This window comes from Alternaria alternata (assembly GCF_001642055.1).
Source record: "Alternaria alternata strain SRC1lrK2f unplaced genomic scaffold CC77scaffold_44, whole genome shotgun sequence".
Classification (NCBI taxonomy): domain Eukaryota; kingdom Fungi; phylum Ascomycota; class Dothideomycetes; order Pleosporales; family Pleosporaceae; genus Alternaria; species Alternaria alternata.
Genome location: NW_017306233.1, coordinates 34,800 through 60,308, shown reverse-complemented (window position 1 = coordinate 60,308; position 25,509 = coordinate 34,800). Strand labels below are relative to the sequence as shown.

At 50.7% G+C, this 25,509-nt stretch overlaps 10 protein-coding genes across 10 annotated transcripts; 5 read left to right on the top strand and 5 right to left on the bottom strand.

Annotated features, from left to right (window-relative positions):
* Nucleotides 1–549: 549 nt before the first annotated feature.
* CC77DRAFT_1003405 (NAD(P)-binding protein) lies at nt 550–1,742 on the top strand (the record flags this gene model as incomplete). The annotated part of the gene is made up of 2 exons (XM_018523207.1): nt 550–1,021; nt 1,074–1,742. Exons 1-2 carry the CDS (start codon nt 770–772, stop codon nt 1,740–1,742), a joined length of 921 nt encoding a protein of 306 aa, XP_018378821.1. The 5' UTR covers nt 550–769.
* Nucleotides 1,743–2,310: 568 nt separating this feature from the next.
* CC77DRAFT_1026702 (hypothetical protein) lies at nt 2,311–3,060 on the top strand. Its single transcript, XM_018526312.1, has one exon. The coding sequence runs from the start codon at nt 2,358–2,360 to the stop codon at nt 2,820–2,822; it is 465 nt and encodes a 154-aa protein (XP_018378820.1). The 5' UTR covers nt 2,311–2,357; the 3' UTR covers nt 2,823–3,060.
* A 2,283-nt stretch (nt 3,061–5,343) lies between these two features.
* On the top strand, nt 5,344–5,727 carry CC77DRAFT_1067920 (hypothetical protein; the record flags this gene model as incomplete). Its single annotated transcript, XM_018529047.1, has 2 exons — nt 5,344–5,568; nt 5,620–5,727. 2 exons carry the CDS (start codon nt 5,344–5,346, stop codon nt 5,725–5,727), a joined length of 333 nt encoding a protein of 110 aa, XP_018378819.1.
* Nucleotides 5,728–6,014: 287 nt separating this feature from the next.
* Nucleotides 6,015–8,516, bottom strand: CC77DRAFT_1003399 (putative flavin-containing monooxygenase). Its single transcript, XM_018523206.1, has 3 exons — nt 7,885–8,516; nt 7,374–7,785; nt 6,015–7,243 (listed from the first exon to the last, which is right to left on the bottom strand). The coding sequence occupies exons 1-3, from the start codon at nt 8,147–8,149 to the stop codon at nt 6,025–6,027; spliced, it is 1,896 nt and encodes a 631-aa protein (XP_018378818.1). The 5' UTR covers nt 8,150–8,516; the 3' UTR covers nt 6,015–6,024.
* A 766-nt stretch (nt 8,517–9,282) lies between these two features.
* CC77DRAFT_1003397 (general substrate transporter) lies at nt 9,283–11,449 on the bottom strand. Its single transcript, XM_018523205.1, has 2 exons — nt 10,611–11,449; nt 9,283–10,540 (listed from the first exon to the last, which is right to left on the bottom strand). The coding sequence occupies exons 1-2, from the start codon at nt 11,103–11,105 to the stop codon at nt 9,404–9,406; spliced, it is 1,632 nt and encodes a 543-aa protein (XP_018378817.1). The 5' UTR covers nt 11,106–11,449; the 3' UTR covers nt 9,283–9,403.
* A 235-nt stretch (nt 11,450–11,684) lies between these two features.
* CC77DRAFT_1045378 (protein GCY) lies at nt 11,685–13,458 on the top strand. Its single transcript, XM_018527396.1, has 7 exons — nt 11,685–12,134; nt 12,197–12,281; nt 12,349–12,356; nt 12,432–12,589; nt 12,652–12,681; nt 12,751–13,048; nt 13,116–13,458. Exons 1-7 carry the CDS (start codon nt 12,071–12,073, stop codon nt 13,406–13,408), a joined length of 936 nt encoding a protein of 311 aa, XP_018378816.1. The 5' UTR covers nt 11,685–12,070; the 3' UTR covers nt 13,409–13,458.
* Nucleotides 13,459–13,607: 149 nt separating this feature from the next.
* Nucleotides 13,608–15,049, bottom strand: CC77DRAFT_951103 (hypothetical protein; the record flags this gene model as incomplete). Its single annotated transcript, XM_018535360.1, has 3 exons — nt 13,608–14,497; nt 14,606–14,918; nt 14,978–15,049. The coding sequence occupies 3 exons, from the start codon at nt 15,047–15,049 to the stop codon at nt 13,608–13,610; spliced, it is 1,275 nt and encodes a 424-aa protein (XP_018378815.1).
* Nucleotides 15,050–16,183: 1,134 nt separating this feature from the next.
* Nucleotides 16,184–17,639, top strand: CC77DRAFT_1100805 (NAD-binding Rossmann fold oxidoreductase family protein). The gene is made up of 4 exons (XM_018530094.1): nt 16,184–16,750; nt 16,820–16,921; nt 16,975–17,036; nt 17,084–17,639. The coding sequence occupies exons 1-4, from the start codon at nt 16,354–16,356 to the stop codon at nt 17,609–17,611; spliced, it is 1,089 nt and encodes a 362-aa protein (XP_018378814.1). The 5' UTR covers nt 16,184–16,353; the 3' UTR covers nt 17,612–17,639.
* Nucleotides 17,640–17,798: 159 nt separating this feature from the next.
* Nucleotides 17,799–19,728, bottom strand: CC77DRAFT_977379 (hypothetical protein). Its single transcript, XM_018535966.1, has 4 exons — nt 19,068–19,728; nt 18,529–18,988; nt 18,322–18,452; nt 17,799–18,255 (listed from the first exon to the last, which is right to left on the bottom strand). The coding sequence occupies exons 1-4, from the start codon at nt 19,249–19,251 to the stop codon at nt 17,894–17,896; spliced, it is 1,137 nt and encodes a 378-aa protein (XP_018378813.1). The 5' UTR covers nt 19,252–19,728; the 3' UTR covers nt 17,799–17,893.
* A 2,447-nt stretch (nt 19,729–22,175) lies between these two features.
* Nucleotides 22,176–23,404, bottom strand: CC77DRAFT_1014864 (pectin lyase-like protein; the record flags this gene model as incomplete). The annotated part of the gene is made up of 2 exons (XM_018523918.1): nt 22,176–22,965; nt 23,022–23,404. The coding sequence occupies 2 exons, from the start codon at nt 23,402–23,404 to the stop codon at nt 22,176–22,178; spliced, it is 1,173 nt and encodes a 390-aa protein (XP_018378812.1).
* Between the last annotated feature and the right edge of the window lie 2,105 nt (nt 23,405–25,509).

Below are 25,509 nucleotides of genomic sequence, written 5' to 3'. Positions count from 1 at the left end.
ATAAGCCGACACACCCATACCTATGTCATCTCTTTTTGGACTCCACTCCGCAGCGAAAGTCAACTTCAGATGCGCCTATCGTTCTTGCCTTGTGTCTTGGCTCTTGTAGTTCCAGAATCACCATCTTTTTCTAAGTGTCGTTCTGAAGCGAAAACATCGAGGCACTCTTGCTCGGCATGCAGCTCTGTTCTAATCAGCCGGGGTGACATCAGATACAGAAAGGCTAGATAAGTAGCATTGGATATAGCAGCACTTTGTGGGCCTGAAGATGAGAATACGAATGATGATGATTGAACAACAAAGATAACGCAAGTCGTAGGCCGCGTGCTATTACGGACGATGAACTTCTCCTGCAAATAGGGTTGTTATCATACAACAGGCCAGAACCGGTGTTTTTGTGGGCGCGGGCATACGAGTTCGCGCTCGCGTCTTCAGCAAGGCCGAGATGTGTAAGGCTGCCCGCCTCATTTCGCGCACAGACATGATAGTGACGTCACATATCGTCAACTTGGGAGCCGGACGAAAGATGTCTTCTTGCCTGTAGGGGTCGCAAAGTCGACTGTCTTGCTACGCTGCCACCGGCTAAACGTGCTCACCAAAGCTGTGATAAAGCTATGAAGACCTCAAATAATTGACTGTCCTGTCACTCACCCGCCAGCTAACACAATATCTCTACGTGTTTACTAGCATTCACGTCCTTCTGCTTATTACATAGCATCGAATTCCCACTTCTGAGCATCACGTCCTTCATCCTCTGAAACGCACCAACATGGCTGCGGTATTGATAACTGGCGCTACTGGAAAGCAAGGTGGTTCCGTTGTGAACGCGCTTCTCAAGGCCAACAGCGAGTTGCAGATTCTCGCCCTTACGCGCAACGCGCAGTCAGCATCCGCACAGAGGCTTGCCCAGAAGTCTCCGAAGATCAAGCTCGTTACGGGCAATCTAGACACGATTGAAGATGTCTTCAATTCAGCAAGACAAGCAACCAACCTGCCCATCTGGGGGGTGTTCAGTGTGCAGGTAATCTAGAGAGATGACTTGTCCCGCGCAACATTGCAGATGCTGACAACAGCAGGTTCCAATGGGAGGTGGACAAAACGCCCAGAGCGAAGAGCGTCAAGGCAAAGCCCTGGTTGATGCCTCGCTCAAACACGGTGTGAAACACTTTGTCTACTCGTCCGTCGATCGCGGCGGCTCGAGATCTGACAAAGACCCCACTAACATTCCGCACTTTATCAGCAAACACAACATCGAGCAGCACCTGTTTAGCAAGGTGGACAGCAATAGCAGCATGAACTACACCGTCCTTCGTCCTGTCGCTTTCTTCGAAAACCTAATGCCAAATTTCTTCGGCAAAGTTTTTACAACAAGCTGGCAGACGACATTGCGCCGAGACCAGAAGCTACAGCTAATCCCCACGAGTGACATTGGCTTCTTCGCAGCCGAGGCTTTCATGAAGCCTAAAGAGTATCTCAACGAGAGGATATCGATTGCAGGAGACGAGTTGACTTACGATGAGTTCAAGACGATTTTCGAGGAGAAGACAGGTCAGAATCTGCCGACGACGTACAGATTGATATCGGCGGCGATCAACGGGATGGTTAAGGAGCTAGGCTACATGTTTCAGTGGTTCCGCGATGTTGGGTATGGAGCAGACATTCCTAGCCTGAAGGAGCGTAATCCGGAGCTCAAGGACTTCAAGACCTGGCTGGATGTTGAGAGTGCATGGAAGACTCGATGATCGAAAGTCGCAGCAATTCATCTGACGATGTTAGATGTGTAGTGGTATCAGCTGCTGTGCTGTCTTTTGCGGCGGCCTTGCTATGCATACCACAGCGCCAACTGGACTTGAACGAGCAGGAGATACATGCAGCCTCAACGACCACGGTCGCCCAACAGTCATAAGCTCATGGTGCTAGACTCTGCGATTGTGCGAATATGCTATGGAGATGGAGTCAGGAGGGGACCGTGCGCGGACAAGAGAAAGTTGACATCGTTCTGCCGCTTTAGAGTTTGTTCCTCGAATACATACGCTGCATGTCTTTATTCCACTACACTCCTGTTGATACCGCTGTTCGTGTTGTTGTGCGATGCCAATAGCAATGTTTAGACAGTACGTCGCGTCCCTTCCTATCAGGGCAAGGTGGCGTTGCTTACCGTGCGGGGATCGATAGTTGACTTGTCTAAACGGCCGAGCTATCCGGTAAGACTAAGCACAGCATCGCTTGCGTCAGAGACTCCGATTACCCGGATAGGACTAGAAAACCACCCACTTCCTTGCAGTCCTCCCTTCCCTTATTCTGAAATCAACAATTCTTCTGCATACCTATACACGAGGTTTCGGACAAATCTCATCATGAACATTGGCTTCATCGTTGTTGGCTGTATTCTGGCCTTTATACTTTGCCCCACCCTTATATTGTTCCTCTTTTTCAGTTGCTTAGACGGGTACAAGGCTTACAAACGTACCAAAGCCTGGCATAAATGTCGTGACCAGCACTTCATCGACACACAGTCACCTGAAACCATCCGATGCCTCCCTGAAAAGAACAGCGATCTGGAATTCTATAACACTGAGGACGAGGAAGAACACCATCAGCGCAAGGCCGAGGAGAAAGCAGATAAGCATCTCACTTTCTATGGGAAACTTTGGAAAGAGTTTCGCAACCAGCAGTCAGGCAAAATAGGATCTGATGAAATGAAGAAGAAGGATCGCGAAGAAAGGAGGAAATTGGCTAAAGCGGTAGTGAGGGAATTAGATCTCAGGGAGCGCAACAAGGCGAAGAATACCAACAAAGTGCACTCTCCGGGGACTTTGTAAGCCGAAGTCACTATTCATGTCCAATAAGCCTGCAGCAACACATCCTGTATTTTCTTTTTTGTCTTCCCTATCCGCAAGCCAGTGTTGTGACGTTAAGTCGTGAAATGACAGTCCAAAGTGCATCTCAGCGTGCTGGCACGCACGTCATCATGAGACAGTCAATGCGTATCTGCGAAGAATTGAGTTAGCTAGGGAGGAAGCTGGAGTTAGAGCAATAAGACTGCAGATTGAAAAGTCAATTCGAAGTCGAGAATGCGCATTCTGGTGGTTCACCCGCCGCACAAACAACAAGATCATCAAAATGCATCCAGTTAGCCGTTCATCGTCAATAGCTCTTGGCAGACAGTAACTGAAAGTAGGTGTTTAGATGCTATCGTGAAAGTCGTGAGAAATATCAACGTTTGCTCATTGTGGCATGTACAGTTGTTGACGCAGAGATCGCTCAGCTGGGGAGGACTACCGTGCCGGCGCGCGTAGTGCACAGGTTCGCGTAACGCCCCACCCCCACGACAACACATCTTCAACGCGTCACAACTACACTGATCGGGGTCAAATTTGAGAAGCGATTGAAGAAACAAAATCGCGCAATCAAGGAAATGATTTCTCACATAACAAAGTCACTGCCAAGTACGGTGTTGAGCGCAGTACGCTCGTTCGAAAGGACTAAGGCCTAACAAGACTCCGCAACGTTGCGCATCAACTCCTCCACCCAGAATACGAAGCCGAGCTTGTATGACATATCGAAACGCTTACTGGACGGCGTTTGCTGATCATTTGGCTAGCAAAGAGGTCTCCAAAAGCTGGGTCACCCGGTTCCTCAGGCATCACAGCTGCAATACTCATGAATCTGTTGTGTTGTGGGTGGGGCGTTACGCGCACCGGCACTGTTCAATCAACCGCTGGCGAACGCGGCGCGGGGAAGTGGTGAGCGCCAACTGCGCCACCCCAGACTCCGGCAAGCGCCCATTTACAGCCTGCTCGACGTGGGCTGAAGCTGCGCATTCAGGATGCGCGAAAGTTACCGCTTATGCTCTGCATCCCTTGACTCTCTTCGCACCTCCATACTTATCACAATCTACCAATCATGACTGATGTTTATAGCCTAGGAAAAGCATGTCTGCGCCCGATGCAGCTTCTGAAGCGTTTGCCGAGCGATAGCTTCGATCTACCGTGTTTGTGCGTCTAATGCCCATGGTTAGGAAACACATGTGCCGACATAGCCACAGATGCTTTTGGAACGATGACTTGATAGTAGTGGATCAAGTGCATCTACCAGCGAGAGGTCAACGCTAACTATCAAGAATCAGGCAAGCAGTTACGTCGCCGACCACTTGAACCCCGACAACGAAAAGGACAGGGAAGATGGTGAAACAACTGCTGCAGGCGATACGTGCTGCCGCCAATGAACTCGAAAGCCGTAGTTAGAGGCGGAAGAAGGGCCATTGCTGTGATACAGGCATATCATGGGTATGGAGCTGGAGTATAGCTGTGAACGCCCCCAAGGTTTCCCCAGCGGTTGAATTGCACAACGAATCTACGCTACTGTACATTGCACAGGAAAAGCACGAAAGGTCAATAAGAAAAGCCTTGGTCAAGATGCCTACCGTCGCTTTCTATCAAGATAGGTTCGCATCCGTGCCGTGCCTCCTGTCCTTGATGCTGCTGGGCGTAGGCCCTTGGTGGCTGGTATGAGGTACTTTACTTCGATTATTTCCAGTTCTGGACCATGCAGGCGATACATTGCATCCGAAGTATCAAGGCACCACGTTATGCTGGTCTAGTCTCTAAAGGATGCCTTACAGTGAACAACGACATAGATACCAGCACCCGGGTTGTGTAACGTAATCTTACATAGTTTCTGGCTTACCGTTTCGTAACATCTCTGTTGCATTTGAGGCCTCTAGGTAAAGTCGCCGTTCAGAAGTCTACAAGCAGTTCCACTGGCCTAGAACCATGCAGGGTCTGGGGGCCTTACATAATACATCTACCGGTGGCTAGCGTGGGGCCTCGCATCGATATTATAGATCCGTAAGGAAGGGGCCGCTCCGCCCGCCCCTTGGAAGCGTCCTTATTGGTTCGTTGGACAGGGGTCGTATCACAACCCACAGAGGCTCAGATGTATCGTGTAAAGAGTTACTACAACCCAGGCCTCCCGCTATCGCAGACGACCTTGGGATGCCGGCCTAGCTTATCTATTCTAAGCTCGATTCAACCAACTCATCTCCAGGGGCTATCCGGATCTCACTACCGGTCCTATGGCATAGACAGCATTGCACTCTGTGTAGCCTTCGTTCCCATGTGTTATCGCCAAATAGCGTCAACAAGCAAGTAATCTCTCAACTCGAGATGGTTAGACGCTTCTATCAAGGCCTCCCACCGCAGCTCCTAACTATTGCAATGCAAGCTTAGTACAGCTACCCTCTCATGTATAAAGGGCCTTTGATCCATCGTCAATTCATCAAAGCACTTCATTCAAACTTCAACAACAATACTTCACCAATACTCGAATCTTTCGCTCAATATGCAGCTTACCAAGTATCTCTCCGTTCTCGCCTTTGTGCCATTCATGGCCGGTGCCAACCCACTTGCCGTCGAAGACGTCTCTTCTGTCAACCACTTTCCTCTCGAAGCCCGTGGCGGCATCGACTTCTGCGGCAGCGACTTGCGCGCAGCCGGCGACTCTTGCACGTTTGGGGGCGGCGAATCGGACCCGCATGCTTGTGGTATCAAGGACAGAGCTGTAGTTGTAAGTCTTTGCATCTTTTGAATTGGAGATCTGAGGTCTGACAACAGAAAGCTATACTGCGTGAATGGCAAGTGGGCTATCAACCACCGCTGCGCTCAGGGCCAGCAGTGCATGTGCGACAAGGGCACTCCCAAGCGAGGCAACCTCGTCTGCCGATAGATAAATAGCTACTTCTTAGTTGTAATCGTGGCAAGGCAGAGATTGAGAGCCATTGACTTCTATATTGGAGAAGCTCTTCTTTATACAACTTTAGCTACTACTCTACGTATCTCTATGTAACCACAGTATGTTCTACTAGATTCTGCTCGCAGTACATATTTGAATACTTGATCTAAGAAAGATCAAAGTGTGACGTAGATCTAACGTGTAGTAGATAGACTAGTCGGCCCAATGGGAGCATGCGTTTGAGATATAAAGTCTACTGGGATATATTCCCTAAGCTACTACAAATGATACTCAGTTCTTATATGGCGGGTGAGCGACACCTTCCTTGAGTGCTTTCAGCCGCAACGCAAGCAGCTTGGATACGTAACGAGTCATGGGGAGGAAGCCAACCATAATCCAAAGATTTGGCACACCAGACTCCCTGAAAGCTGTCTTGGCTTCTCCCTCCTCATCTACACCCCATATTGGCCCAACTCTGCTCGCGATCTCATCTCCAAGTGTAGCGCGGATAGATTCGATCGTGTTTGTGAAACCAGTCGCGAATACAACTAGATCGAATTCTCTCTCTCGACCTCCACTCAAGACCGCTTTATCCTCTGTGAAGTGGTCGATATAACCCTGCTCAACCTTGATCTTGCCGTCAATGATCTCCTTGCAAGCGCCTGCGTCGAAGTAGAAACCGCCGTTGCGAGTTTGACCTAATGTCGCATTGCCTGTGTTACGCTGACCCCTCCATGTCCGCAAGCCTTTAGCATTCAAGCCATCGAGAAGCGGCTTATCGAGGTCTTCGAGAACCTTTGCATTACGCCTGCCAAGCTCTTCACCAGGACCGCAGGGGGTTGCGAAGAATAGCCGGTCCTGCTCCTCTAGTTTCGGGATATCACGGGTCCTGCTATCCGGAGCATAGCCTCCTAAGATACGCGGTACGGAGTGAGTAAGAGACATGACATAGGTCGGGGATCGCTGGAGGAGGGTGACATCGATGCCGCGACGAGAGCAGTCATAAGCCGTGTCGAAAGCAGAAGATGATGTTCCAACGACACAAACTTTCTTGAAGCCTCGAGAACTGTCATGAGCACTAGAGTGCCGAATCGTGCCCTTGAATCTATCCAAGCCAGGCACATCTGGCATCGAGGGCAGACCACAGAGCGAGGTAGCCATGACCAGCTGCTTAGGGTGAAGTACTCGGCTTTCCTTGCCTTCCTTGTTTATAGTGACGGTCCAACGGCCTTGCTCATCTTGCTTGGCATTGGTGACAGTGGATTTGGTCCAGACGTTCAGGTCAAGTGCTGAAGCGTACCACTGCATGTAGAGGCCTTGCTTTTGGGCCGGGGTATAGGTCGGCCAGCCCTTAGGGTATGGGAAGTACGGTAGCGCATCAGGCCAGTGAGGAAAGTGAAGAGAGAGGTATTCGTAACGCTTCCGCCAGATATCGCCGATCTCGTCGCTTTTCTCGATGATCAAACTGTCCATGCCAAGGGCTTTCAGCCGTGCGGCCATGGCTAAACCACTGTAACACGCGGGTCAGTGAGTATAATTCCAATCATACTGTTACTACGGGCGCTTCGCGGCCGAGTAGAGCATGTGAACATGAGAACCAAAGGAAGGAGACAATATGGGGGCTGGGCTAAGTTGCTTACTTTTGTCCGCCACCAATGATCAAAACCTCAGGGTCAGCAGCGTCAACATCTAGTGCTCTCTGCTTCTCCCAGCTGATCAAACCAGTCATGTGGCCATCCTCAGGGGGAACTTCAGGATGGTCGATGAGCTCCTCTGCGACTGTATGCATTGTGTAGATCTTCCAGCCATCATTCTTGGTGAGAACAGAATTAATGACCGCCGAAGCGACTACAGCATCTGTCTCGAAGGAAACGACGAATTGCAGGTGGGCGAAATCGGAATATGGTCGAGCAACCTTTGGCGCAGGGTTAAGGAAGTGGAAGTTCCTAGCTCGAGTTTGGGGGAATAAGTCGGTCGCGGCTCTCAGGATCGCTGGTCGCCAATTGAACGTACGGAAATCCCATGTGAATGACAACTTATCACGCCACACGCCTGTGAATTTGAGGAGTAGATGTCAGCTACAGCTAGAATGTACGCCATGCTCACTGTCGGGTAGGGCACTAGGAAGATACACAATGAAGCCAGACTCACCATAGTCGAGGAAGAGATCGGCGAATGCGTTGGCGTCCCCCTTTCTCATGACAGTAGAGAGTTTCTCCACGATGCCCTCTGCCTCAAGTTGAGCATTGCAATCGGCCGGTATATCAATTCCTAGTATGTCGGTCGTCGGGAGAGGGTGATTGTATTTGAAGTCATACATGAAGTCATCCGCCACAGGAGGCTTCGGGACCTCATTTTTGCCGATGACGATGTCGGTCTTGATTTCAGGCGCAGGGATTGTATCAATAGAGCCCATCGTTCCGTCTCGTGCAGTGGATTTGTTGTATTTGGAGGCGTGAAAGATGAGACGAAAGGTCAACAACAGACTTGATGCTGCCAATTACAACTGACAGCATTGAGCGTTATGGCGGTCTCTTATATCGCCAGGTCAATCGATAGAGGTGTATTCCGCGATAGTAAGACTGCCTAGCATTACTTGAAGGGACGTGCATCGGCGGAAAACACACGTCTGAACCCTGCAGTACTGCGTGCCTGCTCAAGTGGGGTCCAAGTTTCGGCGGTTGGTTCTCCATAGCTAAGAGGGACCAAAACTTGGAAAACCAATGACAAGAATGGCGGATGTGGCCGTTCGCATGACCTGTTCAGTCTACAGTCTGCAGTTCTTGACGTTGTTGGTGCTGGAAAAGCGGGAAGGCGGAATGTGGGGTACCGCCGAAGACAGCAGACGCAACCAACGCTTTACCCAAAACAGTAATTTTCGCCGAACATTCCATGGAGATTCCTAAGTAACTCAGCGTCCATAGATCCCGTCCCACCGAAAGGTGGGTCGTATTGCTCATGTTATGCAGAGAGATTGACATTCTGTGATACTGCAAGAAACCTTGTGCGCGATGTAGCTCCATATTTCCAAAGTCCGACTCCGCACAACGGTCGGCTTGCGATCCGAAGGGGATATGATATCCATCTTCGGGCGAATCGCGTGTCCGGTGGTGGAAAAGATCCGAAGACACGAGATAGTATCGATACTTTCTTGGGTGGCTTCCAACCTTACATCTTGTTCCGTCTATTCGGAAAGACCTTTCCTCTCCATACGCATGGTTTTCCATCCATAATGAAGCCTACTACAGGTGATGATGAGTGCACTCAGTAATGTGGATAGCAGGCTTCGTCCGTTTTCTTAGTCCCACATTTCGCCTCAGCTATATAGCCACTACGTGCATTGCGCGTTGATTCACTCTATGCTGCGAACGACTATCCAACTCCGTATCAGATTTTGGAACGAACAGCAAGCATAGTATACGATTGAGTAGACATATACTGCTCGTGTGCAGGATCGTCCTCATAAGCGTTAGCTGTTCCAATCACTGTTCATCACATAGACACGGAGATGCTGTTTTCCTTTCGTCACAAATGCATTTACCACGAAATGGCGGATCTGTCCTTTATTCACTACGAACGGCTCGAACTCAACCTTCGTACACCCATCAACAGCTCTATGTTAGGAAATAGAGCCTTGACTAGCCTGATCCCTCTACTTCACTGATCGACCTCAAACGACTCCGTGATCAGCTCCGACTCCCCGGCGCACACGCGTCTCAAGAATTTCCCTCTCTTCCTGTGCTGCATTGTCCCCAAAAACAAAATCCATCTGCTCCAAAGTCTTGCCCATCGTCTCGGGAACCAGAAAGTATGCCCATATAGACGCCAGAAAGCACATAGACCCATAGAATACGTACATACCAAACCCGATGCTCTCGAGCATTGGTGGAGTAGCGACACCAACAGTAAAGTTGCAGAGCCAGTTCACACACACTGCCATAGCGACACCCTTGGCTCGAGAGCTGCCCGTGTATACCTCCGCTGGTAAGACCCAACCAAGACAAGAGTAGGACATTCCAAATACCAGGATGAAGATGAACGCCATGGCCACGGCTGCCCATCCCGCAGAAGTGTTGGCAGACCAGTCGTCTGAGTAGATTCCAGTCAGTACCGCCATGATTCCCCAAGTGATAGCGCCGCCAAGGGCACCAAAGATGGCTAAGGGTCTACGGCCAACGTGATCGATGATGACAAAGCAAAGTGCCACACCTACTAACTGCAGGATGTTGAAAATTCCCGACATAGTAAGCGCCATCTCTGGGTCTTGACCAAGAGAAGCGAACAAAGTTGGGGCGTAGTAGATGAAGCCGTTGACTCCAGAAAACTGCTGAAAGAAGGTGGCGCCTACAGCTACAGCCGTGCGACGCCATGTCTTCTTCTTAAGTAGATCTAGCCAGCCTAGGATCTCTAGCTTGAAACCAGAAACCCCTGGGTGGTGCTTCTCTTGGATAGACTTCTCAACCTCTACCTCGGTAAGGATGGCGTTGTACTCGGCCTGCACGCGAGGATCGGTTTCCGGGAGACCTCGTAGGCGCCTCAGACTTTGAAGACATTCTTCTTTGCGACCAACTAGGGCGAGCCATCGAGGCGAAAAGGGATAGAAAAGTAGTCCGACACCGAGAAATGTGGCACTGACCATCTGTAGACCAAAAGGAAGTCGGAAAGATGCCTCGCTGGCGATGTGACGCGTGCCGTAAGTAGTATAGAAGGAGATAACGACACCGGATACGATACAGATCGATTCCAACACTAGTAGAGTACCTCGAAGGTTCGGTGGAGAGAGTTCCGATATGTAGATAGGTGCACCCTGTTTTTAACGTGTTCGAGTCAGAGATGTGGCTCTGTGAAGTAGCAGAAAAACAAGGAGCAGCACTCACCATTGCTAGTGTTCCCACACCAACACCACCGATAGTCCTCCCAGCAACTAGTACTGCGTAATTCGGAGCCGCCGTCTGCATAATAGCACCGATGTTGAAGATCACGACAGCGACGGTCAAAGCCCATTTACGCGAGATCCTATCGGCTAACGCCGGCATGAAGAGGCACCCGATGAAGGCACCAAGCTCCAGCATGCCAGTCATAAAACTCTTGCCGAATGCAGTTTCCGTCCTAGGGAACACGGCGTGGAACTGTGGCATAACATTGATGATAGAGATAACTCCTTGGTCGTAACCAAAGGAAAAGCCACCTAACGACGCCAGGAGAGCTGCTCCGAAGACGTAAGGCGATCCAATAAGTCCTGGAATGCCGTTCTTTCCGTACGAGATGTCGGCGTCGTTGACTACCACCATCGTATTGTCCTCGATGTTTTCCACCCTGGCAACGTCTGCATCTGCTTTCGACATGTCATCGTAGGGATCGCTCTTCTCCATGGTGAGGTTGTGGGTGAAGGATAAGAAGAAAGATATTTGTGGAGAGAGTTGGTGACTGAGAGAAAGGTTGCAGAAGAGAACGAAGAGCTTTATAAGTCTTCCGCGATAGAAGAGGTAAGCCTCTCAACGAGAAGAGCCTGGAAACGTTTAAAAGGTCCGAGGTTCTAGCATCACCGACCCCATGGGGCGTGGATGTGTACGGGGTGGAATGGGAAGCGCATGAATCGGAGCCTAAGATCGAGTCATTGCATGAAGGATTGCATTGGCCAGAACCCCACAACTCTTGGTGCCGGGCTCTAAGGTACTAACGCTCCGAAGATGATCGCTGTCTGAGAAGGGAGGCCATTCGAGCTAGCTGTGATTTGGTCGCATCTGTGCATAACCTGGGGATTTCCACGGGGACGGGCGGCGCCACCGGCCAACATAGCCCGATTAGTCAATATTCGGCGACGCAACCAACTTTTGTTGCTTACGCGGCCATCACAGAAAGAGCCGCATTGCGGGGGAAGCGCCACATGTTTAGTGATCCGAGCGAGCCCAAGGCAAACGGCACTGGGATAAACCAAACATCTCTGGAATTATGTCATGGTGGATAATATGATAGTCAAACTCCTCCAGAAGGCAGATATTGCTGTTTTCGGACGCAAATGCAGGTCTTCTTCGGCGGAGCATTCTTTTCGGGCCCATTGTTCCGGCATAGATGGCATGCTGGAATTTCGGCGAACATAAGGTTCATTACCAAGTTCTCCTCCTTCAAGTTGGCATCTTGCGACTACATAAACGTGACAAGGATAAGACGAATACCGAGCCCAACCAATCTGTCGAGTTGCTACACTTTGTTATTCTTCATATACACTCTATATTCGCACATCTCATTGAGTGTGTAAACGATTCGTTGGTTTCAAGGAATCAAAGGCCAGACGAAGAGCACATTCATCAACCCGTAAAGCACGACTACGACCAAAATGGCCCCTGTAGCTTCTCAATTCAAGCTCAACACAGGAGCAACCATTCCTGCTGTTGGCCTGGGTGGGTTTATTCCTAGGAACGAAGAAAGAACACAGAAGGAATAGCTAATTGTGTATGCGAAGGTACCTGGAGGTCGGAGCCCGGCGAAGTACGCGACGCAGTATCTTTCGCCCTAAAGCAGGGATACCGTCACATTGATGCAGCTTTGTAGGTGTAGTAACGTCCCTATCGTCTCGAACAACGATGAAAATCGCTTTTACTGATTGCTACGTAGGATTTATGGTACGTCTGGAACTACCAGCCCATCGCGGTATATGTGAACTATGATTCAAATGCTAACATGTCGTCTTCCTTCAGGTAATGAAAATGAGGTTGGCCAAGGTATCAAGGATAGTGGTGTGCCTCGTGAGGAGATATTCTTGACGAGCAAGCTATGGAACACCCACCAGCCCAACGTTAAAGAGGGTCTACAAAAGTCATTAGACGCCTTGGGCACAGACTATCTCGATCTTTACGTACGTAACGATCCTTCATCTCGATGGATGCACACAGGAGCAATTATCTGATACTCCGATAGCTCATCCACTGGCCGGTGCGCCTAGTCCCTGTAAGTGCAGAGCCTCCCTTCGATCAGTCGACCATGTAGCAAGTAGCTAACTCGGAAACACTGGCACAGAACGAATCTAGCGAGCTTCTCCCCGTGAATCCGGATGGCACACGATCTGTTGACCGAGACTGGGACCAAAGTGAGACTTGGCGCCAGATGGAAGAGGTTTACAAATCTGGCAAAGTCAAGGCCATTGGAGTCGCCAACTGGTCGATTCCTTACCTAGAGAAACTGAGCAAGACTTGGAAGGTCGTCCCCGCAGTCAATCAGGTGGAGCTACACCCTTTCCTGCCTCAGCACAAGCTCCGGGAGTACTGTGCAAAGCATGATATATTGCTAGAGGCATATTCTCCACTCGGATCAGCAGGTGAGTGGAAGATATGTCATGATGAACACATCTATTTAGTTGTTGCTAACCTCGGCTCTTCCTTTAGGCGCACCTATCATGTCCGACGACAGTATTCAGGCGGTCGCAAAGAAATACGATGTGTCCCCTGCTACGATTCTGATCAGCTACCATGTTAACAAGGGAGTGGTCGTCTTGCCAAAGTCTGTACATGAGAAGAGGATCATCAGCAACAAGACAGTCATTGAGTTGTCTGATGAGGATATAGCGCTACTGGATGATCTGGCTGCCAAAGGCAAGGCAAAGCGCATCAACACACCGTTGTGGGGATGGGATCTCGGCTTTGATGACTGGTATGGTCCCTCAGCAAGTTCCCACTAGATGGGCTAGGATAGGGTTGCTACAAGAAAACATAAAAGCCACTGTTCGCTAAGGTTATACGACTCTGTCTTGGAAGGTTTCCTTTACCATGCCTCACCATCTTCACGTAAGCCGTGTCACTATGATAAACAGTTCGACCGCCTCATCAAAGGCATAGCATGACACGAGGTGATCGACGTCTTCATGCAGCTTATGCGCACTACGTACGTAAGTCACCTTGAGTCGCATCCCCAGCCCCACCATTGAGTGCGTTCACAGCATGACTGATATTCCAAGCGAAGTCAGTTCTGAGCTTGTGGAGGATTGACATCAAAGCTGATCGCTCCCCGGCGTCGCGCACGTATTTACCGCACATGGAAATCGCAACAGCAGCGGCCGTGAGTGCCTCATGTCGATCCGAGTGGCATGCCGCGAGCCCGCAGATGGTTCTCATGGAATGCAAGAAGAGTGCCTCGGAAGCTTGGGATGCAAGCTCACCGCCTCCTAGCCTCCGATTCTGGAGCTGTGCCTCGTGGTTAGCTAGCATCATCCGCCCGAACTCGATGTGCTGGAGAGCCATGACTTGACATGGGTTGGCCAACCACAACTCGGGGAAATAGCGTCCTTGTTGCGGCGCGTTCTGCCGGGAATAGAGTGGTTGGAAGCAGGAAGGTGGTCGCGTATCCCAATCGAATTCGAAGGCCTTCAGCGCGCCCCACAGCTCCGATGCGCTCGCGTAACCATCGTCGCTCACATCGAACCCATCGCTACCAAAATGCAGCTTTAGCACGTGCGCGCACCATACGAGGACTCTCCTGGTCCACAAGTAGTCGTCATCAATCTCGCCATCGTGGACATGTCGGCAGTCCTTGAACGATGGGAGGGGTAATCTTATGGGACGCTGATACAGCAGCACTGCCCATATTTCCATCCGCAGAGCTACTAGGTATGCCGCGATATTCGCAGATAGATGGTTTGGTTGAAAGATGGGAAGTGGGGTGAAGAGGCTGGGTAGAGCTTGTCCCAACCCACGCCCTTGTGCGAACTGCGTTTCGAAGTTGTGTTGCACCGCTCTTTGAAAGACCTCGAAATCTGATCCGGTCATCAAAACTGGGAGAATTTTGTTAGATCATGATTCCCAACTTGGAAAAGTCGAAGCCGACTGCTAGATGCAGATGCAAGATAGTCGGAAAGAGGGGGCAGGGGTCATGCTCTCACCATCATTTTGTTCATGGAATCGAAGGATAGTGATAGCTGACAGTATATCGCCATCTGCATGTTCCTCTGGATTAGCAGAAGCATCGATAAGAAGATTAATGCATGTGCTCTGGTATTGCATCACTGACTCCTCGGTAAGATGTGGCAGCTTTGTTCCTTGGAACTTAACCATCCCTGGTGATGATGACTCCGTGGACATTCGTAGCAGATATTGAGCGGAAATCCCGCATATAGCATTGAGGACTAGGGAGTTTCTCAAAGCTCGCATAGGAAGATGCGTAGCGAAATGGCCGGTTCTATCTGTCGTATCAAACTAAGCATCAAAAGTCAAAATTATGTACCTAGAATTCCTTGATGAGTTTCGCCACTTACTGTTGTTGCCAACTCTTGTGCGAAGCATCGAATAAGGCATGCTTCTTGTGGACCCAATGGACCAGGCGTCATAGGAGGGTTAGGCGCGTCCTGGAAACTCCAGGATGGAAGCAACATTGGTCCTAGGTCTGACGCAATGACCTCGCCCTGATCCGAATCTTCGGAATAGCTAGGCATGCTTGGAGATGGTCCGAAACCATCCGAACCCTCGTCAAGCAGAGCTGTCTGTCCTCCATCATATGGTAGGCGGTCTCGGGCCATAGTCCTAGGAGGAGCATCCCGCTCTCTGCCGCCAGCCGATTGGGATTGGGACAGCGGCGAGTCCCCTGAAAAGGAATTTTGAATCGGACTGGTGTCCACAGGTGGAAGCATGTTCGTATCACGCCGTCCGCCCGAGTGGGGCGGCGAACAGTACGCAAGAGGTGGCACAGAGTCTGAACCTAACATAGGGACAGCGAACGTGGACACGACTTCACGAGCATGGTTTGGTGGAGGTAGAGGATCTGTCTCGGGTCCAGCCCTTTTCGTCGGTGGCGTATACACTCTCAGACGCAGAGATTGATTGCCAGGTTTGCACTCGACACCCGCTTTCTGGCAGCATGCGCAAGGACATTCACCATTGCCTAGCAAGCCAGAGGATCATAATCAGAGAAAACCGATCAAAAGGGATATGCTGGTTACGATACACGACGTACATTTTAGGTGTTTCACTTCCACGTGGTCATCGTCAGCATATTGAGCATCATAAGAACCTGCCAAGTCTCCACTAACGCTTGCATTGTTCGCACGGTCTGGTTCTCGGCCGGCGTTGCGGAGGCATGGTGCGCACGTGAGCGCTTAGAATTGAGGTGTTTTGGGGAGGGTGGTGAAAGACGGAGAGTAAAGTTGCTTCTGGGGGAAATCGCCTGCTTCGGAGATCTTGGTCATCAGTCGGCGAAAATAGCCAGGTTGGGGATAGCGCCTCTCCACACCAGTAGTGGGGCCCCCAGAAACCCCAGGGCTGTAGCCGCATCGTGCCCTACCGCAGCCCCGGAATCGGACAGCTCTCTAGCCGATGCTATCCACTGTGTCGCACATGCTCCGCCGATTCGTGCACTGGGTTGTGAACGGGGAGCGATTCGCCGAAATGCTAAGTGAACTAGGCACCTAGGTAGTCTCGCACCGAATATATAGGGTTCGAGAGAGAGAGCATCTTAAATCGCAGCCGAATTGGTCACTAGGGTGAATTTTCGAAGACAATCGACTTGAGACACCTTTTGATCTCATCCTCTTGAGCAGGTCCAAAGTATCCTTCCTTCTCGTCTTCTTTGACATATCTTTGACCCGAAATCTCTCATCTTCGTCTTCATACCATAAAAGCCGCAGACATCATCATAATGGATGTCATCCCTCGTCTCAAATTCGCCCTTTTCGGCCTGGGTCGTCTGGGTGTCATCCGAGCCCGGATTCTAGCGTACGAGCAACCTCTTGTCGAGTTGGTTGCTGTTTGCGATACCAAGCCAGGAACCGATGCGTGGGCTGCGCAAAACCTGCCGTCATCAGTCAAGCATTTCACAAACCCAGAAGAGTGCCTTAAACATAGCGGAGCACAGGCCGTCCTGATTTGCACAGCTACAGCTACACATGCTCCGCTAATCGTTCAAGCACTCGACCTAGGACTACACGTCATGTGTGAGAAGCCCATCTCTGTAGACGTTATCACCACCGCCACTGTGATAGAAAAGGCCCAATCTCGACCAGATCTCAAATTCCTTGTTCCGTTTACTCGCCGATGTATGTCTACCGCCCCGATGAGCGGATGCATTTCCCATTAAGCAAAGGATAAAGCTTACTCTGATTCAGATGATAAGTCGTATCGTGAGGCTAAGGCCCTTATTGAGAGCGGCGAACTTGGAGAGATTCACGCGGTTGAGACCTGGATGAGCGACGTCCAAGATCCTGCTGGTAAGCGAACGCATATGGATCAGACGCTTTATGTCGTAAGCTAAGAGTCATAGGTCACTTCGTTGCATTCGCTGCTCATTCCGGCGGTATCTTCCTTGATATGGGTATTCATCACGTAAGCCCTCCTTGTATTTGGAGAGGTCATTACTAAACCTCCTTCAGATCGATACTGGACGGTATCTTTTGGACGTAAAGTCCAACCTCGCAAACCCGAAGAAGCAAGTCAAGCGAGTTATAGCTATCGGTCAACGAGCTGTATACACTGATCTTGCCGCGTTCGGAGATGCTGATAATGCCTGGGGCTTCGTTGAGTTTACCAATGGTAAGGTTTGGACAACGCATCTCGCTAGGACAACGACAAACGGGTTTGAGGACTCAACACGCGTGTGCGGTACAAAAGGGCACAGCATCGTCAGTTCCGCCAGCAACGTCGAGATTCGGGACAAGCATGGCGTTCGCAAGCAGACCGTGCCTGATGCCTTCAAGCTTTTCCCCGAGACATTTCAAACAGATATCACTGAGTTTACCAATGCGGTTCTCTTTGACAAGCCTTTGACTTGCCTTGCAGAAGATGCTTTTGAGGCAGGAAAGATATGTACTGCTCTTCAGCATTCTTACCGCACTGGCCAGTCAGTATACTTCAACGATGAAGGATTCCCAATCCTCGATGATGGTATACCGACTCCGTAGTTCTCCAAGATATAAACTCCATGCTGCCTTAACATTCTCTTTGCTTCAATGGTGACTTAGCACTCCCTATTGCGTGAACTAAGCGGAACACATAAGTGCCGAACTCTTCTTGGCCATCACTAAGTGAGTTGTCCTCAACAGCGTCCACCAAAAACTGCTCATAGAGTGATAGAGGGAAGAAAGGAAACCGCAAGTCTTATTACAAGCTATATATGATGATGATGATGTATAGAGAGATCACTCGACGAGAGCAAGTTGAAAAGCCCTCAACCTTTCTTTCATTCAAATGGATTCATAACGTACATTAGTCTCATTCCTGACTTGAATGCCATACGTTCCCGGAGCGTTAGCGTTGCCGTCAGGTACCTCGTCCACGCGACTAACAACAGTTTTGTTGTATCCTCCGCGCTCCGCATAAGATTCATAGTACATATCACCACGGCCAGACGACCCATCCTCGTGTTGAGCAAGTTGCCGCTCTGAACTATTATCGTCGAGCTCTTTCGTGCGATGACTGTTCCGAAGTTTGATGCCCTTGCCGCTGAAATCGCTGAGAGGGTTCGGGCCAGTTGAGTGGGACTTGGAGCCAAGTATGGAGCCGGACAGAAATTTGCGGAAGACAGGTCTTGTTATGGGGAGACATGCTTGTGATGGAGAAGTCAGCATCGGTACTCAAAACGCTGGCCATTTGGGATTGCGGAAATACTCACAAGAGATGATAGCCAAGTATGATTCCGTGCCTGCCCAGATTATGACGCCTTTGACATCCCTTGACATCTCTGTCGTCTTAGCGTTCAGATTGATTGCCACAATGAGTACTACGATTGACGCAGCACAGACACTACAAGAACAAGTTAGTCAATGATGTACAAAGATAGCGTAGCAAAGAAGAAAGCAAGATATGGAAAAGGACGTACAAGATACCGAACATGAACATGGCCACAACAGCAAATTTCTGACCCGGGCGAAGTCTGAGACTGGCCACCTGGAACACAGGCAGCAGCAAGACTGAGATCTCAAGGAGAAGATGAACCAGGGTCGTGCCGAACATAAACTTGCCGGGATCAATAGTGCACACAGCGTCTTTGATGTTGAAGTTCCAGTACGCTTGAACTGGTATGCAGTGAAATATAGTCATGAAGGTCCGAATGGTAAGCCAGATTATGGTGCATGCGCCGAGTATATAGATTCCTGGTCGGATGTTGGAGACACTGAACAGGCGCCAATAGAAGCATAGAATAGCTAGCTTGGACATTCCAAGCGACCATGCATATAGGAACTCGGCCATGAAAAGCCCAAATCGAGCGTATTCGTCAACCTCTTCTGCGGGATGAGGAATGTCTGCTTTCACGTGGCCGAGACCCATTACAAGCGCCCCTGTCGAGTGAAGATCAGTATGTTGGTACTTTGCGGCTCGAAGGAAAGTTCTGAAGCAGTTTGGTAGATTACAACTTACAGTATAATGCAAAACCACAGTAGAGAGCAGCCGCCACCCAGGAAACCATAGCAAAGTAATCATCCAACCACAGCGCCACATTTGTCATCCTTCGAGAGATTATGCGACAGATTAGGAGGATTGTAGCGACACCGAACGTGATGGTCATAGCGCACATCACGCCAGCGTCCGGCTTGAAACCCATTGCGGCGTTCGTAGGTAGCTATCGAGTTCGCATTGGAGGTGGTCTAGGAGTGGGAAAAATCGATATAAGACTTTTGCGACGACAGAACCGGCCGACAGGATCTGGAAAGGGCGTGGGTACTATGGCAGAATGCTCGCTGGTAAAGGAAGACAAGATAAACTGACAGGGGATAATCCTCCGGGAGACGGTTGGGGAGCGACCTCTTGTATTGCAGTGGAGAAGCGGAACGAGGGGGTGGGGACTTGTTAATCATTCGAAGATGACTTGAGCTAGCACTGCACGGAATCGAGGGTTTTGTGCCGCCCGGGATGGTAGCCGTGGAAGTGCCGTGAGACATTCTTAGGTTACAGGCCCTGAATCAACCAGCTGGGATGCAATCTGGAACATGAGTGGTCATGCTCGAACAAGCGAGTGCCTACAGCGATTAAACTTTGATATGCCGGCAGGGATGCAGCATCGATCCCATGTAAAAGTTCCGACCGCCGCATCAACAACATGATCCAGGACTCTGGCACCTTGTAACTTAGGCGACACGCGGAGCTGATCATACAACTCTTGGTGTTCTGGTGTGACACTACTGTCGTATCTCGCTCTTTGTTCTTGGGCATGCCTACAGGCGGTCAGGCCTTGCGACATTGGCGCCATGGGACGCCTTAATAGCCTTGCTGGTATGCTACGCTTCTGATCTCCCAATGCTTTTACAGCAGTCACTCCGCTCCTCCTTCAGCTTGCTAGACTTAGTGTTGGAGAAGGTAACTCGACTATACGCCTTTCTTGATCTCACGAGATGTCATGATTGTATGAAGATGTGGCGGACGAGTGGGTAAGCGGACTTGTCAAGAGTCAAGCGGCCCGATAGGCGGCGTGATTTCGACTTGTATTCTGCACGAGCCGAACGTCGGAACTTGCAAACCTAGATAGTCGACTAAGCCTGTTGATCGGTCTGATTGTCGACAAGCTTGCCGTGGCTACTTGATCGTATTGATGGATTGCTCATAGAAGGACTGGCGCATCGCGCGCGACGTGCGTATCCGAGCGTTGCCAGGTATCATCAGTAGCGTTGTCTGCACCTTGTTCAAAAGGGGCTCCCGTCCTTTGACGGTATACGATGTTGTACTCCGAATGGACCCATCTTCGCCTGTTCTCACATCCTTGGTTGTCTGGCATAGTAAAGCAGATCCGCTCAGCGCGTCCCTGAATCAGTGATGCAGGACGGTCGACTGATACCATTTTGTCTCCGCTCCCGCTAGCGCAGAATGATTAGCTCGATGACTGCGGGATCGGTAGGTAAGGCGATTTGATCCCTGCATGTCGTGGCGCGAACTATGTTGCGACTGCAATTGCGGGGAAGCGCAATCGCTACGCTCGAATACCCCACGTTCTGGAGCGATGCTGCTGCTGCGACTGCGACAGCACTCAATTGAACCTCGTGATAGCCGAGACGGGGTATGATTGTGCGGTACCGTATCTATGCATCTCTGTCCATGGAAGATGAGGACTCTTGTTCAACGCTACCTGGGTAGCCTCGGGGTCGTGGGACTCAAGTCTCACGAGCTATGCGCTGGAATCACTGTTCGTAGAGTAAGAACGCTGCTATAGCTGTTATTATCCGGTTCGTCTCGTGATAAGTGGACCAATGTAACAGTCGGCAAGCGGAAGCAAGTACCCATCGATAGAGCACGGGGAGTACTAGCTTCGAGCGGCGGTTCGCCCACCTGCCGCTGTTCCGCAATCTTAGTTCCTACGAACGGCGCGCATTGCGTGCGCATCGCATCACTCTCGTGACGTCCAGACCTTGGCTAATTATCGGAATTTTGCGTGCCAGTGGGGACGGTGGTAGGGATGGGGTTGCTGTCGGGCTCTGTTCGGTTGTTGCAGTGTCGTAGATGCCCGTTGTGATTGGTGTTCCTTGCTTTCTCGCCAACCCCTGCCTCCTTGAGATGGACGCTAGCGCACACGAAGACTACAGTAGTGCTGTTACGACTGCGACTTCTGTGTCAAGATCTACACCTCCATCGCCTCAAAAGAGACTGAAAACGGATCCGCCGGCACATATAGGTTCGACTGCACGTGGACCGACGACAATCAAGTGATCACTAGACAGAGTGAAGGAGTTGTTGTCACCACATCATTCTTTTGACGAACATGTGAGCGAACGTATACTCAAGCATCTGCATGTATCGATTCGGAGATGGGAACGCATAGACGCGACATTCGCCTCGATGCAGACTCAGCGCCGAAGGAGAGCCGATGCAGGTTCAGCTGGGGCTGCTGGCCAAGCCTTCGGGCCGAAGGTGCCTGAAGACCTCAACAATCTTCCATCCAAGAAGCCTCATGATGGTAGATCGCACAGGGTGCACAGAGAATTGGGAAAGGTGGCCGTGGCGGGATCATCGATCCGAGCGGAAATCTGATGCAGGTTTTGTCAGTCTGATTCTTCAATCACAGGTAAGTCCTTAAGTGGTCGTAGCCATATCGGTCCGTTTCTTGTACAAGAATGCAGGGAGAGCGTGCCCCTTCTTTGTCAAACGCTCCCATGTAAGGTACTCGCGGAGCCGCAATGTTAGCAGTACTACCCTAGAAACTACAGCGACGATCCATTCTGGACGAGCCAGTCATAACCTCCGTGACACATGCCTTGCACGTACGCTAAGGTACCCATCAATGAAGTATATCACAACTACCAAGAAATCGCCCAATGGCAACAGTCTTGGAGAGCAGGGAAGACTTGCTACTGAAACAGTCACTTCAATGTCGAAAATCATCGCTCCAAGTCATTAATAATAAGTACACAATGTCAAAGGCTCTTAGCAGAAAAGTTATGCAACGAGTAAGACACTACGATATTTACAGGCGTGTGCGATGGAATATTTACAAGAAGAGAAGACAGTAAGGCGTCCAACCACCTCCACTGCAGAGTCAAATCAAACGTCGGTTCGCGTAGTCGCACCAATAGCAGCACCATTCTTCGGTAGCAAGAAGTCGCTCGCAGGCACCCTGCCATCAGCACCACGCGCCTTCTTCAGCGTAGATGGGTCAACACTTGTGAAACTCGAGTTAGACCAGCTACCCGACTGCCACGAGTTACCTGTAGCCTTGATTCCCGACGCGGTCAAGCTGACCTGCGAACTACCCACATTTGCCACAGCGATGTTGTTGTTCATGGTCGAGCTGGAGCTCCTCAGATTGAAGCCCACGTCACCGTTGTTCCACGCGGTGTTGCGCTCGAAAGTCAAGCTACCCGGGTTTCCATTATCGATGAAGCCCTTCTTCGCATTTGCAAAAGCCATGGAGTTGCGCACGATGTGGTTGGCAGGCGGGTTATCGGTAATACCGAGCTTGAAACCGTTGCCGTCGCCCTCGAAAGAACTGAAGCCCCAGCGGTTGAAGCCGTTACCCCATGCATATACCTCTTCCAGTGTCACGGGTGATCCGAACATGAAGAGGTCGAGCCCGTCATCAACGTTATCCCATAGGCGCGCATTGCGCAGGACATTGCCCTCACCTGAGCCTTCCTTGCATGCGAATCCGTCGGCTGACTCGCCGTTCTTGCGCGGGTCACGGTTGCGATAGGAGTCGAGGTACAGGACAGTGTTGTTCGACGATGCGCCCTGAAGCTGGAAGCCAGTCTCGTAGTTGTCGTGAGTGATCAAAAGCTCGTAGTGGTTGTGCGAGGCGTCGCGGGCGTACACACCGTAGGGGCCGTTGATGATTCTGGACATAGGTCAGTATGCGTGACGGTGATGACCAAGGCAGCCGGCTCTACTTACTCCAAGTCGTAAAACTTCCAGTAATTCGCCTTTTCGATATGGAAAGCACCGCGCTCCTTGTTCGGTAGAGATGCGTCCAAGGCGTATGGCGTTCCAGGCATCCCCTCACCATCGATGATGACCTTCTCCTTCTCGAAAGAACGGAGAGTGATAGGCTGAGTCCTAGTGCCGCTCTTGGTGATCTGGATGTTGGTGGTCGGTTTGTATGTACCTGCGCGAAGGAGAATCACATCACCAGCCACGGCAGCGTTGACAGCAGATTGAATCGAGCCGAAGGGGGCGGTAGAAGTTCCCGTTCCCGTGCCTGTTGGCGACACGTAGATGTCTTTCGCGTTGGCAGTAGACAGAGCTGCAACTGCAGCAGCAAATGTAAGAGAGCGCATAGTAAATATAACCTTGATGGTGGAGATGGGTGTTGATGCGATCTTGTAGGTCAAAGATAAACTGTCTCTCCACAACTACAGGTACCAGGTACCATATATACTCCCACCACGACCGCCTCTTTCGTTATGACATTTCGCATCAAGCATTCCGTCACCAGTCATGAACAATGTACTTCTCGTGTCAGTTGCCAAGATATAATAGATGAGAAAGCGCTGTTGTCGAAGCTCCACCAATGCCTGAAATTTCCGACTCTTCGCCCTGTACACAAGCGCCAGGCTAGAAGAGGCGACGCCTACTTCCTGAACGAGTAAGACCGCCTGTACCCCACACCTCGCCTGCGGTAATTATTCATGTCGCACGTGTAGTGTGCATGATAGTGGGCATGATTGATGGACTGCACGGATGCGGTTTCAAAACGTCGCCAAGCGAGCGGAGGTTTTTACTATGGACAACTCGTTTCCCATGACTTAGAAGGCCGCACCGGAACAATACCGACCGAGGGTCTAGACTTTTGACTTACGATCCATGGTACGTACAATCAGCATCTGTGCCGATGTCGCGCAATATCAAGTGGTGAACAAGTGGTTGTATGCGCAGTGGTCGGGTCAAGTTGAGGTGTGGTGTCCAGTAATGGGGAGGCTGACTGGCGGCAACCGCGGCGGGCCGAAATGCGCCAAGTTCGGCTGTTGGACAGCGTCCATCCATGACGCCTACCTAGGTTTCCACGAACACAACCTAGCTTTTCCAGAGCAAATTCCTAGTCAGGGTCTGGTTCGGTGTATCCAGGGTCAGACGATGAGTTCCTCTGCTGGTTCGCCCTCTTCTTCGGACGTTCCACCTATCTTCTTCCATGCCGCGATTTGATTAAAGCTCAAAGGCCACCAATCAAAAGCCATGCGCTTCATGTTCGTCTTCTTTTCTGCTGTCTCCACCCCCGTCATCGTTTCACACCACAGCTTGCGCAATGAATATGCGCCCAGGATTCTGCACAGTACGTGAGCAAGCATCGCATCGATGCGCGATAGTACGCTGTCATTCGGTGACAATGGGTAAGGACGATGAACGATTAGCCAGGTATGGGGGCCTTGGGGCTCCCAGTCATATCGGACGTTGGCCGGCGATAGCACGACCTGCTTCGGAAGTGCCTCAGATGACTCAAATGGGTACGCAAGCACATTTGAGCCGCCCATGGCGAACACCGGAGTATCATGGATTGCGAGAGTGGATGACATTTGCTGGCGCGGCGCTGTGTGTGGGTGGTTACGGCTCTATGTTGGTGGCGCGTTGCTTGAGCAAGCACACGAGTACGATAAAACACTGTCCGATGCCTGGAAAGATAATATCGATATAGGCTTCATCAGCGCATCACCAGTCGAGTATGCACGATGCCCTCTGCGTGACTCTGGTGAAGAGGGAACCATTGGGCTGACACACTACGGCTGAGCCTAATCTTCTTACCTGTGAACGTCGTCTACCATATCCTGCATGCCGCGTAGACCTCGTTGTACATCGCTTGTAGTCAACATTTGTCGTCGACATCCAGTACATAGCATCGCTCATCGACGAGAATGACGAACTTGGAGTTGATGGTTCTACAGGCTGTACCGTGGTCATGAACAAGACAAGCAAGGCATTAAAATACTATTGAAGACCAGTTGCCTCCGACCTGTGTCCATTTATGTACGTTTCGTGCGGCGGCTCCGCAGTTAAGTACGGACCATATGCACAGTGAGCGCGCAGGTATTGCTGACCAGGTCACTGTTCAGTTCGTGCAGTGGGCGCATTTCCTTCGGCTTGTGGCTGGTACACGACTAGGAATGCGATCATTCATCGTGACTGGCAACTATTGGGCTGCTTCTGTGACGCGCTCCCTGTTGGCGCTATGTGTATGGGGTAAAATGCTTGGAATCCCACCGGATGATTGATCACAACTCCAATGGACGCAACGGAGACAAAACGATTCTCTCCAAAGAGATTACGATAGTGAGATGATGTATAACTATCTGCTGTCAGTGCAAGACCAAGGCAACACGTGTGTCTTATGGGATCTTGTGCACAACACTTCATGGTGGCCGGTTGAACCAGATCTGGCCGTGGCGGTCCT

Bases quoted from the DNA above. Each gene is read 5' to 3' on its own strand.
- CC77DRAFT_1003397 (XM_018523205.1), bottom strand. From the start codon at position 11,105: ATGGAGAAGAGCGATCCCTACGATGACATGTCGAAAGCAGATGCAGAC. The intron at 10,541-10,610 runs GTGAGTGCTGCT...CGTTAAAAACAG, and splicing joins GTGTGGGAACACTAGCAATG to GGTGCACCTATCTACATATC.
- CC77DRAFT_1100805 (XM_018530094.1), top strand. From the start codon at position 16,354: ATGGATGTCATCCCTCGTCTCAAATTCGCCCTTTTCGGCCTGGGTCGT. The intron at 16,751-16,819 runs GTATGTCTACCG...ACTCTGATTCAG, and splicing joins TGTTCCGTTTACTCGCCGAT to ATGATAAGTCGTATCGTGAG. The intron at 16,922-16,974 runs GTAAGCGAACGC...TAAGAGTCATAG, and splicing joins CGACGTCCAAGATCCTGCTG to GTCACTTCGTTGCATTCGCT.
- CC77DRAFT_1026702 (XM_018526312.1), top strand. From the start codon at position 2,358: ATGAACATTGGCTTCATCGTTGTTGGCTGTATTCTGGCCTTTATACTT.
- CC77DRAFT_1003399 (XM_018523206.1), bottom strand. From the start codon at position 8,149: ATGGGCTCTATTGATACAATCCCTGCGCCTGAAATCAAGACCGACATC. The intron at 7,786-7,884 runs GTGAGTCTGGCT...TCAAATTCACAG, and splicing joins CGATCTCTTCCTCGACTATG to GCGTGTGGCGTGATAAGTTG. The intron at 7,244-7,373 runs GTAAGCAACTTA...CGCGTGTTACAG, and splicing joins ATCATTGGTGGCGGACAAAA to TGGTTTAGCCATGGCCGCAC.
- CC77DRAFT_1045378 (XM_018527396.1), top strand. From the start codon at position 12,071: ATGGCCCCTGTAGCTTCTCAATTCAAGCTCAACACAGGAGCAACCATT. The intron at 12,135-12,196 runs GTGGGTTTATTC...GTGTATGCGAAG, and splicing joins CATTCCTGCTGTTGGCCTGG to GTACCTGGAGGTCGGAGCCC. The intron at 12,590-12,651 runs GTACGTAACGAT...ATACTCCGATAG, and splicing joins CAGACTATCTCGATCTTTAC to CTCATCCACTGGCCGGTGCG.
- CC77DRAFT_977379 (XM_018535966.1), bottom strand. From the start codon at position 19,251: ATGGGTTTCAAGCCGGACGCTGGCGTGATGTGCGCTATGACCATCACG. The intron at 18,989-19,067 runs GTAAGTTGTAAT...TTCACTCGACAG, and splicing joins CTGTGGTTTTGCATTATACT to GGGCGCTTGTAATGGGTCTC. The intron at 18,453-18,528 runs GTACGTCCTTTT...TTGTTCTTGTAG, and splicing joins ATGTTCATGTTCGGTATCTT to TGTCTGTGCTGCGTCAATCG.